The sequence below is a fragment of the Protobothrops mucrosquamatus genome, unplaced genomic scaffold, assembly GCF_001527695.2.
Source record: "Protobothrops mucrosquamatus isolate PMUCROS unplaced genomic scaffold, P.Mucros_1.0 scaffold359, whole genome shotgun sequence".
In the NCBI taxonomy this organism is placed as follows: domain Eukaryota; kingdom Metazoa; phylum Chordata; class Lepidosauria; order Squamata; family Viperidae; genus Protobothrops; species Protobothrops mucrosquamatus.
Genome location: NW_015386694.1, coordinates 218,252 through 231,990, shown reverse-complemented (window position 1 = coordinate 231,990; position 13,739 = coordinate 218,252). Strand labels below are relative to the sequence as shown.

The 13,739-nt window shown below is 36.9% G+C and overlaps 1 protein-coding gene across 1 annotated transcript in view; it reads left to right on the top strand.

Annotated features, from left to right (window-relative positions):
- Window positions 1-6,394: 6,394 nt before the first annotated feature.
- The window catches only part of AMN (amnion associated transmembrane protein), a 70,901-nt gene continuing 63,556 nt past the window's right edge, over window positions 6,395-13,739 (top strand). The window contains exons 1-3 of the mRNA XM_015815658.2: window positions 6,395-6,467; window positions 9,179-9,297; window positions 9,382-9,426. Coding sequence (XP_015671144.1) covers window positions 6,395-6,467; window positions 9,179-9,297; window positions 9,382-9,426 — 237 coding nt within the window. The remainder of the gene's footprint in view (window positions 6,468-9,178; window positions 9,298-9,381; window positions 9,427-13,739) is intronic.

The window sequence follows — 13,739 nt, the reverse complement described above, 5'->3', positions numbered from 1 at the left end:
ACCATAGCTGTTGGGAAGTGAAAATATTTTATTGCAATTTGCAACATTTTATTATATAAAATACCACAGTAATTACATTAGAAGATAGAGATTGAATGTTTCTCTGGCATTGTAATGCCAGACTATGCAGTTGATTTCAAAACTGTGATTTAATGCTTAATGTAATCCCATCAAGTTTTACAACAACATTGTAAAGTAGACTGGTGTTGTAATTTTTAAATTACAAATAATTGAGATGAAAAGAAAAATGGTTTGCATAAATTGAGATTTTGGTTTCCCCACTGTATATCAATTCCCACAATTACATCTGTGATATTTTGCAAATTTGTACTTTGTTTGCATATTAATTGTAAAATATTAGAAAAGAAACAAAATATAACAGACACTTTTCCAAGAGTTGTTTAAACAAATGCTGAATGAAAAGTCTTCATCATGGTTCAGTCGAAGCCGGGAATAAACAACATGGTGACTGCTTTAGAAAGAAGGTTGCAGTTTATTGAAGAGGAGAGCCAGACAGGAAGATGGCTCTGGAAGAAAAAGAGAGCAAGCACATGTAGAGAGTGTGTTTTTATACCCTCTGGAGCCTTTTGTTTGGAGTTGTTCCTGTGGCATGAACTTTGACCTGAGTCTGAGTGTGCCCTTTGGTATCTATTGGTTAATCCTTTTATGTCCTGTCTTAGAGTTTGGGTGGAGTATGTAGATTTTAGGTGTCTTTGTCTTCTTAATCTTCTAGCTTCAACCTTCCTGAATGGTTTACATCTGCATTTCTACAGAGCTGGTTTCTGCTTGGGGGAGGGAGACTTGGGGCGATTAAGAAAACTGGGCATGCTTTTCTGCCTCTTTAAGATCCTTTGAGGAAATATATTTTTGTCCCTTTTAATATTTCCTTCTTTGGGGGGCTGACTTCCTACACAAATGTGTAAAATTTTAATTCGTGATAATCATTGTCATAGTATTTTATTTTGTTTATTCCGTGAGTGTGGCTGTACTATTTGCCTTACTGTACTATTTGCCTTACTGTAATTTTTTGTTTGACAAGGAGATCAACACTTTTAATTGCAGATAGCAATTGCAATTTTAATTGCCTGGATGAATTTATTTTAAATAAAAAAAGCAAACCCTATCTCCACAAGAAACATAGATGACAACATCTACTTTATGTAGCCATTTTTTTTAACACATTGGAAGTCTTTCAATCCCATGATTCTCTCACTTAAATTTAGAAGTGACATAATCCAATGACATAATTCAGAATCAAGCTAAAGCTCTCAGTTATGGTAAAACTAGAACATGGATATTTCTATGATTTAAAGAGGCAGAAGATTTTATAATGGATCTTGGTTGTTTTTTATTATCCAATGTCTTATACAGAATTAGTGCTGAACAAAGTGCAAGCTACTATTGGGTTTTCCAATACTTAGATCATGCCTCATTGAAGATTTGTTTCTATTTGAAATCCAGATCTAGTTCAAAGATTCTATGAGTGAACAGAAGTCATAATCACCAAAGAGATATTGCACACAGATCACCAATATTTATGTATTTATTTAGATCATTTATATAGAGGCTCATCTTATAACAAACTCCATACAGCTCCCAAGCAAAAAATAAAACAATATAAAATAATCACAAAAACTAAACACATTAAAAACAAAGTATGTTCCTGCTTTGGCTGATTGTCTCTGACAACAGTAGCTGGTTAACTGACATGCTATCAATGAACAAACCAGTTCAAGACCTAGACAGATTTTGAAGAGGCTGGAAATGATTCTGCTCAGTTTCTCTGCAGGAGATGAATACAAGCAAGTGAATGATTGAGCTGAGGTGTTGCTGTTGTTGTTTTGAGTTTGGGGAGGGTAGTTAATTATCAATTTCTGAGATCTAGGAGATGCAAGAAGCAGCTTCTGTTTCTGTTATGTTTTACTCTGAATCTGCTTTGTTTTTATGTAACTATTTCTTTCCTATGATTCATTGCCAAGGATCAGAGCGTTCTGGATCCCTTTGCTGCCATCCTTGGTTCATCTGGCCATTTACAATCCGGATCATTGCTCTCATCCTCACCCGGACTGTTTGCTACTTAGTGGAACAGAAATGGGGAAAAAAAGCCATTGTTGGTTGCCTAGCAACCAGCAGACATATTTACAGTTTAAGAGTTGATGAGAAAAACATACGCAGGGAATATCAAATATTTACTTCCTTTCTTGTAATACCACCCACGAAAGTAGAAAATCCATGCTGGCTTTAAACATACCAGCACTGGAATTTAACCTCAAGGCTTCCTCACAGATCAGAAATGGTGTGAGATGAAGGATCTGTGACTGAATGTTTGCTAAGGGCCTTTGTTGAAAGTGTGAGAGGTGAAGTGAGATTGCCCATGTTATCGACATGCCCCACAGCTGAAGTGCACTTTGGCCATGCGTGATAGTGACCATGCATTAAGTGATAGACTGAAAGGAGAGCTAAGTGTGAAGTGCTAATATGCTGGCAGTGTTTCTTTGTGCAAGTGGGAGTCCTGATTAATTGGATAACTACATTTGTCCTGGACCCTCTCACAGCATCCTGGTTGTGAAGAGATTGGACAGCAATTATATTGATATTGGGGACACCAGAATGTACAATTCCACTGAAGGGGCTTGTGGTATTTTTGTTATGTTTATTATAAAACAGTTGTTGGGATTACCATTTTGTTAAAAGTTGTAGTGGAGACAAATTCACAATTTCATTTGTGCATATAAATACTGCCAAAGCTACGGGCTTATAATTGGCTCAACACTGGGGAAAAATGTACAGTATCAAGCTAAACACATTCTGTCAGTAAATCATATGGGATTTGCAGAAACTTCAAGAACAATTTAGACAGAGAAAATGTTTGTGTGTGTGTGATGGAAAAGTGTTAAATATATTTTCAAGCATTGTTATTTGAACCAATATTAGAATCTGACTGATATTTTTAATAATCTAAAGCTAAAAAACCCCATGAATTTTGGGCATCAGTAGATTAAAACATAAGCATATTATATTATATCCATTCCAGCCTAGACAATTCTTGATTTTTCTCACTTTTACAGCCAGAAAAAAAATCAGAGAGATAAAACAGGCTATTTAGGCCATCAAATCCAACCTGCTGTTCAATCCAGAAATCTAAAATGAAGCATATCCAATAGATGATTTTCCAGTCTCTTACTGAAAATAAATTTTTCCTACTAGCAAGTCACAATGCTATTCCCCTATCCTGGAAATGCCACAAAACCATGCCAGCATGAAATGTCACATCTCCATTGCCAATCTGTATCTGACTTCTGTTGCTCCTCTTCCATATCATTGCAGTCACCCGACTTCAAGATAATGAATGACAAAAGCTAATAAATTTTATAAAGCTTGAATCTATCCTTAAATAATAGCCTGAATAAGGAGGAAAAGTACTATTCTAACACTGGTACAATTAATTTAAATCTACCTAAATTATGGGCTAGTGAGATGAAGGCAATATCACGGAGTTTTGGGAGGAAAAGGATTGTGCCATGATATTGTTAGGTATAGGTGGGCATGACTTTCATCCCAGGAAAGGGATGAAATCTCACTATCCAAAATTCTGGTCCCCCCCCCCCTAATCTAATGACATGTTTTTCTATAGTTTAGCTCAATCCCTGTTCTGCACTGTGCACTCAATCCCTGTTCTGCACACTGTGGTTACTGTGTGATACTGATCTAGAGACTTGAAAACTTTTATCCGTTCTGTCAGTCTTACCTTTTTTAATTGATCCAATTTCTCTGAGTTTTTCTTAACATAATGCAGAGAACTGAACATAGGAAGGATTCAAGATGGGACTGACTAATGCAAAATAAGGTGGATCTATTACTTCCCATGATCTGGATGTAACAGTTCTTTTGATGCAACCTAAAATTGCATTTGCTTTTTTGGTGCTATGTCATACCGCTGAGTAATGCGATGGATGATCAAATACAGTTCCAGTTCACACATACAATTACTTTTGGCAGTCATGGCTTTTTATTTTCACTTCTGTTTTTAAAGCACCATCGATAAAAATACTTTTTATTTCTTCTCTTTCTCTCTGTCCACACTTGTCATCTAATAGGGTTGATTTATTATATCTTTGCCCCTTAAACTCCACAGCCAAACTCCTGTTAAGTCTCCCTGATTGGGTCTGCCAGGAAGTGAACAGATTTATTTTTTAAGTTGTTAAGAATAGTTTCATACTGCCTATGATATTCTTTTTCTTCTAAACTGAATCACATGAGTTGGTGAGCAGAAATTAGGATTGAAACTATAGCATCTGGGGGAGAGTTTTTCTAACCCCTTCCTCTATTCAAGAAGTGATTCACATAGAAACATCCTCTCTGAAGTCGCTATTACTTTGGGGGGAAGTTTCCATTGACACTACAATATATTCTCTTTAGTTCTCCCTTAGCTTGGTGGAGTTTTCTTACTATATGAGATAAATGTTAGTCTTCTTTAAAACTGAGAAACTTGATTTTACTCTCTGTGATAATGTTTCAGAATTAAAAAAATGCATCATAACTCATTTTTTTTTTCAAGGTTACACAAACTCAACTTTTTCAGTGTCCCTTCACAGGGATTAGATTCTAGTTCCTTGATCATCTTTGTTGCCTGTTTCTAGTTTAATTTCTTTGATTTTTTATTAAAACTATGATTTTTAGTATTACAAAAAGTGCTGATGGTGAGGGGTCAAGCCAAATAAAATAGATCACAAATCACAGGAAATGTGATTTGTAAATTATGCTTATGTTAATACAATTGCAATTGTTTTCTTTGCAGTCACATCACTTTGTTGACTTATATTCAGTTTGCAATAAACTACAATTCCAAGATCTTTTTCATAAATACTATAACCAAGACAGGGGTCTGACAGGTCTGCAATTTGATGATTTTCTTTTTCCTTTTTGAAGCTCCCCTCTAGTTATCTGGTGCTTCACCAGAATTTCTCAAAGGCAATATATAAGAACTTGGTCTGATTATCACCTAACTATTTCAATATACTACAGTACAGTTAATTTGTCCAGGAGATTTAAACTCATCCAAAGTGCACAATTATTCTCTGATCATCTTTGCATCAGTCACAAGCATCAATCCTGCCCTATCATCTTCTCTATCACAATTTCCAGGTGAAGCAATATTCTTATTACCCCAAAGCATTGTGCCTTCTAAACAGCTGGTATATCGATTCTTTTCCTTTCCTTTCCTTTTCTTTTCATAATACTTTTTTTTTGCTAGTAAACTTTGTACCTCAACTTCGTCTGAGCTTTTAATTTCCTAGCACCAGTTCTACCTCTTCCTTGGTAACCTGGTCAGCAACACAAGTCAGAAATGTCTCAGAATAACTGTACTTGGAAGAGGGAGAAAAATCTATTTTAAAGAGAGAAACTTGTCAACAGATTTTGTAATTTCTCTTTCCTATAACAAAGGGTGATATAGGAGAAAGATAGTTACTTCATTCAAGATGATTACCTCTGCTGGATTACATCCCCAAAATAGATGATGTTAAAGTTAGCCAATTACTGGCCAGAGATTGTTATTTCTGGAGCAGATACATTTACAGATAAAATGCAGAGAATTAAACAAGAAATCTACTTCTACATGATTTGGTTACTTCTGTACAAGTGATACCTAGGTGAATGATAGCAAATAATGGAAGATTCTGTATCTAGGAATATTTGCTGGGAGAATGGGTGAATGCAATAAAAATTTACAACTGTTTGTTGTAGTCAGGCAGTTGTAGACTCCACAGCCCATGTCTTCTCAATAAAATTATATTTCTTTTCTTGGTTCTATCAACAAATCAACTTGTTTGTGAATATTCTTAAATAATCTCACATTTATTGTAACCCAAAGAGGATATTTTCTTCCTTTCTGCTTGACTGATGAATGCTAACAGGGCCCACAGAATGAACTCAGCTATGTAGTTTTTTTTCAGGAAAGGCTGAAATAATTTAATACTTGGTTTAACAATAATTTTTTAGTTCCTAATTTAATGGAATCTACAGTTTCTAATTGGGTTGAAGCCCCTTCATCACATATTGGTATTAGAAAAAGACACTGTTCCAAATAATCTAACTTGCATTTTCTAACTAGAGTAAATTGAACATATGAGAACTTTTCAGACATTAGCTTAATTGAATTGCCGTGGAAGAAAAGCTCATATTTGCTAATTTGTTCTACTTTGCTCCATAAGTTATGTGTGTGTGTTTTGAAGAATCTGACAAAGATTAAATAAGTATAAACTATACATGCAGGTTGCTCACACAATTATAGTCCTTGTATATAGCAAAATCTTTGATTATAACAGGCTAACATTAATTTCACTCTTTCTGCATGTGCATTCAGGTAGTACAGGTTAGGTGCTGTGCAGGATGTATGAATGAGCAGAAGAATGAAAGAAGCGTTACTTGGTTGGCGAGTGATCATCATGAGATGCTTCACCCGCTGTGTAAGAGTGGGCACAACACTAATTAAGGGCATTTTTCTGTCACCACCATTTCATTTCCCAAGACTTAGATGCAATAGAAAACTATATATGATTACTGGATCCTCACTTCTGATGATCTGAAATGCTGAGAACAAGGAGCAATGTTTCCAAGCCAGTCCAATTTCTTTAGAAACAAAATCCATTGTCCACCACACCAAAGGGCAGATATGTAGGGAAAGGGAAGGAGAGAGGGAGGGAGGGAGGGAGGGAGAGGAAGGAAGGAAGGAAGGAAGGAAGGAAGGAAGGAGATGATAAAGTGAATAGAATTGAATTCAATTCTATTGAAGGAAGGAAGTGTTCTTTCATGTCAAGAAAAAGGGGGAAATTAATAAAATAGTAATAATTAATTAGTAATTTCACCTTATATTTTTTTGCTTGTTTGCCTGCAGCATTGACAGGCTAGCTTTTCCCTTATAGAACCACAAGTTCAGGACTTAGGAGGAGATGTGGTACATGGACTAGCAATATAAATTAACATTTCAACTAGATTAGTAGAACCCAATAAAATATAAATATTAAAAAAGATCTATGTTCAAATATCAATGTCTAGGTCATCTAACCACTGAAATGCAGCATTGTTTACATTAAAGAAATCAGATACTGGACTGGTATATGCCCTCAGCTTACCTCAATGTGGTAATAATTCCCTCCAGTGGAAAAATGAAACCTCAGTAAAGGAGGGGAAAGTAGCATCATAGCAATTTCATTTACTCCAAGCCAGTGTTCTCCCAACATTAATGACATTCTGGGAACACAGATGTCTGGACCCTCTTTCAGACTGGTTCAGAAACCTTCTGTGGAAGGCCCCTAAAAGGCTTTTTATGGTGGAATCCTAATAACTAGGAGTCAGAAATCTTCCTTACTTGATCTCATCTATAGCAATTCCATCTTCCAGGACAAAATCATCCTCTGAGAAGACTAGATATGTGAGAAAGTATTTTAAAAATAATAGCAATTGACAGCTCTTCATCATAATGAGTACAAAACACTGCAAGGGTCTTCCAGGGCATGAATTAATTCACAATCCATTTACTATGTTTGCTTAGATCTCAATTACTTTAGATGTGACAGAAAATCAGGCTGTCCAATATGTATGTATGATTATTTTCTTTGAATGTTGCAGGAGAAGCATGAATTGGGCGAGGAGCTGCTTTCTATGGCAGGGCTTTTCAACCTTTTCACCCATTGTACCACTTTTAGGATATGGCAATATCCGAGTACCACCAGTCGCCTAGCAAGGTGTAAAAAACTTGATGACCCCCCCCTAAAAAAGAAAAAAAGTGATGAAGTACAGGTAGTTCTCGACTTACAACAGTTCGCTTAGTGACTGTTCGAAGTTACAATGGCACTGAAAAAAGTGCCCCCCAAGCCACAGCCGAGCAAGACACCTGCCTGCCCACCCAGCAGCGCTCTTCCTCCTGTCCGAGATTTTCATTGTTGTGAGCATTTCTGTTGAGGATTGGCAGTGGGGGTGGGGTGGGGGGTTGTTTGGTTTTTATTCCCCCTGTCTGCTGGGTGGTTGCAGCAGGTTTTGGTCACTTCACATGACCCTGGGACACTGTGACCGTCATAAATATGAATCAGTTGCCAAGCATCTGAATGTATATCACAAGACCCTGGAGATGCTGCAACATTCCAGCTGATCGGTGCTTCTTCTGGGCTCAGCAGACGCGCCAGGATCAGTGCTGCTTTCCAGCTGATTGGTGCTTCTTCAGGGCTCAGCAGAAGCACCAGGATCAGCGCAGAGCTCCAACTGAAGCCTGGTGCTGATCCTGGCGCTTCCACTGAGCCCTGACAGCCCCGAAGAAGCACCGGTTAGCTGGAAAGTGGCACTGATCCTGGCGCTTCTGCTGAGCCCTGACAGCCCTGCAGCTCCAGCCATCTCTCGCTCAGGCTTGTGCGGTGCTACCACTGGTTCAGCTCATACCTCTCCCCCGCTACCACTTTTCTAGGATAGTCGTGTACCACCTGCCAGGTGCCAATGTACCACAGGTGGTACCCGTACCACTGGTTGAAAAGCCCTGTTCTATGGTGCTTGCTGGATTTTGCCATATTTAAAGTCTTTCTGGAAATTCTCTAGAAATCATTGCCTAAAGCAAGTGACTAAATTGCAGTGGAACAATATTTAAGTAAGAAATAAACAACAATAATAGGAAGAGGAGACCAGTGTGGCTAAATAACAAATGTGTCCCTACCACAATTGTTGTATCCTTAAAATGAACCTGCAACATTGGCTATTGCATGCATGCCAAAGTATACATAGTAGTAGTACTTATAAATCCATTTGAGCATAGCAATACCAGCAGGAAGCATTCTGCCATAAAGCAAAAATGCTGTTGAAAATACAATAAAACACAATATGTAGCGTTGTTAAGGCTCAAGGACATCAATCAGTCTGGCCAGGGTGTATCAAGTGGCATTTTAATACCTGTGGTGATATCTAAAATATATAGCTACTTGGTTTTTTTTTAGTGGCTTAATAAGTGTGTGTGTGTGTGTGTGTGTGTGTGTGTGTGTGTAAAGGAAAAGGCCAAGCTTCAAAGTTGTAATGTTGCTTTAATCATTCAGTGATTGGAATAAGAAAAATCAGTCATCCTATTTTGCTGTGGTCCTATCTTCCCAATCAAAGCTTGTTGATACTATAGTTATTTTTTTCTATTGGTTTTTCCAAGGCTCTTCAGTTGCTGTGTACAAACAATGGATTCCAAATACAAATTTTGAAAATGCTGCTAACTGGGATCAAAACCGAGTCCCATGTGCCAAGGATGCCATTCTTTTTGGGAGTAGTAAGGTGCTTAATTTTTTAATCAAAACCAAATTTGCCATAGCCAGGAATTTCAGGAATTGGGTTTTTACATGTCCTTATTTCTTTCAGATTGTATCAGTTTTTGTCCAGGCATCCCACTCTTTGACAGACATGGTAAGTATACTCATTATTGTGACATGTTCAACTAGAGTAATGCCTAAATATATTACATACTTAAAATTGTACTGCAGGTAAGTGAAAGATTAATTTTGTGCCATTTCTATTTATGTTGTACCAGTACAAGTATTATTCCCTTTCAGAATAATAAACAAAAACAAGCCCAAACAATTATGTCTGGAAGGCTTGATCAAAAGCATCAAGATGGCAATCGAACTGTGATCAAAGAAAATGCAGTCAAATCTCTTCCTGCTGTGCACATAAAAAACAGGAAGGGTTTTGATCACACCATCATAACTGCCATTTGGACTTTTTGACCATGCCTTATGGACATCTGAGTCCAAAATCAATCACTTCCCTTGATGACCTTAGCTTATGTTCATTAGAAAGAGATACTTGGAAAGATACTTGTTCATATACATCCTCCAAGAACCATGGTTCAATTATTCAGATAAGATATGTTTCTCTTATTACTTGAACAGAACTATCATATTTTAAAGTATGCATGCAAAATTAATGTGCAACATTCTGAAAATGCTTCTGACACTAATTCATTTCTGAAGAAACTATTTTGAGTTCTGTTGTAAAATTCTTGGAGGTTTCAGAGAATTCTGCATGTGTTTGAGAGTACTCTAGAGATTAAAGTAGGGATTTGAGGCCTCATGGTTTATTCTTAAAGCAGAGATGTGAGGCCTCGTGGGACATAAGTCAATAAAGTTAAGTATATTCTTCACCAAGTTGATCACAACCCATGGTAACTACATGGATGCACCCATGCTGTTTTCTTGGAAAAAAGGAATTGGGCTGAACTGCCTTATTCTAGGACTTTAGATTATTATTTCCTAGTAAAGTCTACAGCCTTAAACTTTACATTCACTTACTAATCAGAACCAACTATGCTTAGACTTAGATCAATTTAGTTGAGCGTTGCCATTTGTTTTTACTTTATGTCAGTACCTTGTCCTCTTATTTTTATGTAAGAGCAACTTGCTTCTGCTAAGTGACAAATGGTCAGAATTGCCAGTGCTTACATAAGATTTTTGTAAAATACTGTTGGACTCAGTATTAGCCAGAATTGAATTCAGGAACTGCAGACCTTCTGTGTCTAAAGATGTACATATTGCCATCCCAATTTGGAAGGAGAACCCTGGAGACTGATAACATTTTTATGTCAGATTGTTTACTTGGGTATGTATGCAGCAATAAGGTGAGGATTCACAGGTTCTCATAATCAATACTCCACACAATTCTTGTTCTTCATTTGTTTCAATGGGAACCACAGATCATCAAATTTCTTGTAGCAAAAATGTCAGCTCTTTACGTCCTTTTCAAACCTATTTTCACAACAGATAGCTTAAATGTACAGATAAGATTTGCCCTCTCCACTTGATCTAGTATAATACAAAATTGAGTCATCTTTCTTCTATAACTTATGATTTCTTGGGACTAATCCAACTTCTGCTGAAAAAAAACCCTTTCTCTTGTCATATCTGAAGATGTATTGGCTCAGGAAATCCAGACAAAAGTTCTGTTCATAGAAAGCATAGTCAGAATTACATTTTGACTCTACCAACATCTTGATCAACTTAAAAGCCCAAGACGTTACTTTATTGAGCTAATTCCTGAGATACTCAAACCAAATATTTAATGTCTTCTGGTTTGTTTGAATAAATATGGTTGTATATTTATTTTCCACAGTGCTCTTATCATTACATGCTTCCCTTTCTCACAAAGTATGAGCTATTCTTGGAGCAGCACTTTTTTGTTCATTTTTCTTTTTGTAGGTTTGAGTACATGAGTGTTGGGGGGGAAGGGTTCTGCAGGTTTATAATTCTTTGTAGTATTTACAACTGTGTCTTGAAACCAGCAAGTAACAAATCTGAAGTAGGCAATTTGTGGCAAGCCTAATGTTGCTGAACTATAATTTCCATCATTGTTCCCATATATGCTGGGACTTCTGGGAATTAGTTCATCACCACTTGGACTACCACAGCTTCTATACTTCTCCAATTACACTACGTAGATTCCATGCTGAAAAATACCTTCAGTTTTGGGCCTCCATAGATTATTTTTCTCTATTTTCCTTCTCCTCAGCTATCTCATTTACAGTACTCTTGTTATTCCTCATATCTCCTCTCCTCTCAGACAGAGTATTATTCTTTCAAAATTATGATGGGGCTCTTATTCAGAAACAAAGAGTTGCCAGGAAACTGGCAACTAACCATTAGTTCCAACTGATGGAATCTTAATGAACCTTCTGAACTGTTGACTAGCACTCAACTAAAGAAAAGAATGGAATAACACCTAACAGCTAGAATTGTCTTATCTCTTTTCAATCTGTACACACTCTTAAGAAACCTAAAATATTGAATAGGAACAATTCTACATTTGAAAAGAGCCAGGCTCTTTCTGAGTGCCGTCCTCTGCTTGTGTTTTCTTGTTAACACATTTCTGCTTGTTTCAAATGCTTGAGCTTTTAAGAATGGGCTGTGCCCTAAAGTGACCCTTTCCCTCTAATAGCTTCATTTCACTATTGCACATTTGGGCATTCTTAAAGCATTTAATAGCCTAGTCAACATGCGCAAGTGAAATGAAATTATTTTGAAGCACACAGCCCTTGGTTGCTGCTGTAAACAATGATTCTGTCAACATATCTGCTTTTTCATTTACCCCCCTCAAACAGCATTCGTCCTAGGAACCTGAGGTTGCTACGGTGATTTGATTTCCCAGCAAGTGAGTTATCAACCATTAAATAGCCACATTCAAAACTGCATAATGTAACAACGTGCAGTTGTCTTTTTCCATATGACTATATATCTCCTTGCTTCAGTTGTCACTGGAAGCATTGGTTCCATCCCCTGCCACCTCTTGAAGGAGCAGGACAAGGTCTTAGCTGCAACCCTCAGACTGTGTGACCTAAGCTCTTTATTTTTATATTGGCATTTTATATCCTGTGAGCTGTTTTAAATACATATATTGCTATTCATTTTGATTGTTTGTCTTCTTTCTTCCTTTGGATTTCATATTTATTCTTCTTATAGTAAGTCTTTTTTGGGAAATTGTAATAAAATTTTAATTAATAATCTGGTTGCTTTGGAACCTTTTTGATTATCTGCCTTAACACTCCTGAAATGGTCAAAATTTGGAAGGCAAATGGTTTAGTTAAATAAATACATTTTGGAATATGAACAGTGTTGGAAGCTGTTCAGTATCAAAAGACAGAATAAAGAGTTGCTGCGAAATGAACAACATATACATTTAACAAATAAATAAAATTATACCATTGATTATTATATGCCATCAAGTTGTTTTCGACTCCTAATGACCTACCATAATTTCTCCATAATGATCTACCTCAACCTGCTCTTAGAATATAAAGAATGTAATGGAATCTGTGATTTGCAAATTACCGATCACCCAATGATCCTTTAGTAAGATTTTCAGGAACGAAGAATAGTTTAGTCACATTTCTGTTGCTTTCTTGTAATACTTATCTGGTTTGTTTCCTTCACTTCTTATCTATTAGAGCAATATATTTGGTTTCCTTATCAGAGGATGTCTGATGGGAGGGGGTAAAAAAAAAATCAAGATGGCAGCCACAACTATGTGATTGATGCCCTGCCTCTATGTGTGGGCACATTAAAAAAAAAGAACTGGGCTTTTGATTATATGATTCTGGTTGCCATCTTGATTTTTAATATCTCCACCTCCTGTCAATTAACTCTAGCCCTATCCCAAACATTGTATGGAGAGCTAATTCTGATTCTTTAAGTCATAGGGTTGGTGGGAGGAATATCACAGTACTATTTGGCTGGGACAAAAAAGGACTCCTGAGGCAGGAATCAGCTCATTCCTCAGCATACATATTTTCTCTCAGGCAGTTCCTTTTAAAGGAAAGAAACTGCCTAAAATCCAAAAACAACACATACCATGGTGTGTATAGTAGGTGACAGCATCTTATAAGAGTCTTCCAAGTCTGATTTCCCACAGAGGTAAGAAAGAATCATTGGCATTCTAGTCTATAACTTAAGGAATGTATCAAATGAGTAAGGCTATCTTAGAAAAGTAGGTTATGGTTTGGATGATGTGAAAATTCTGCAACGGAAAAGTACACCCAGAGAAACATTTTCATGCATTCCAATTGTGAAAATTACTGTGTAAGGGATGTACTCTGCTCCTAGTACACTAGGCAATGCTCTGGGGTTTTTTCCCCCCTTTCCAAATATCTGCTGTCTGGCAGTAAGGGTCTGAGCCAGGGGTAGGCAACCTTGGCTCTTTTATGACTCGTGGACTTCAACTCCCAGAATTCC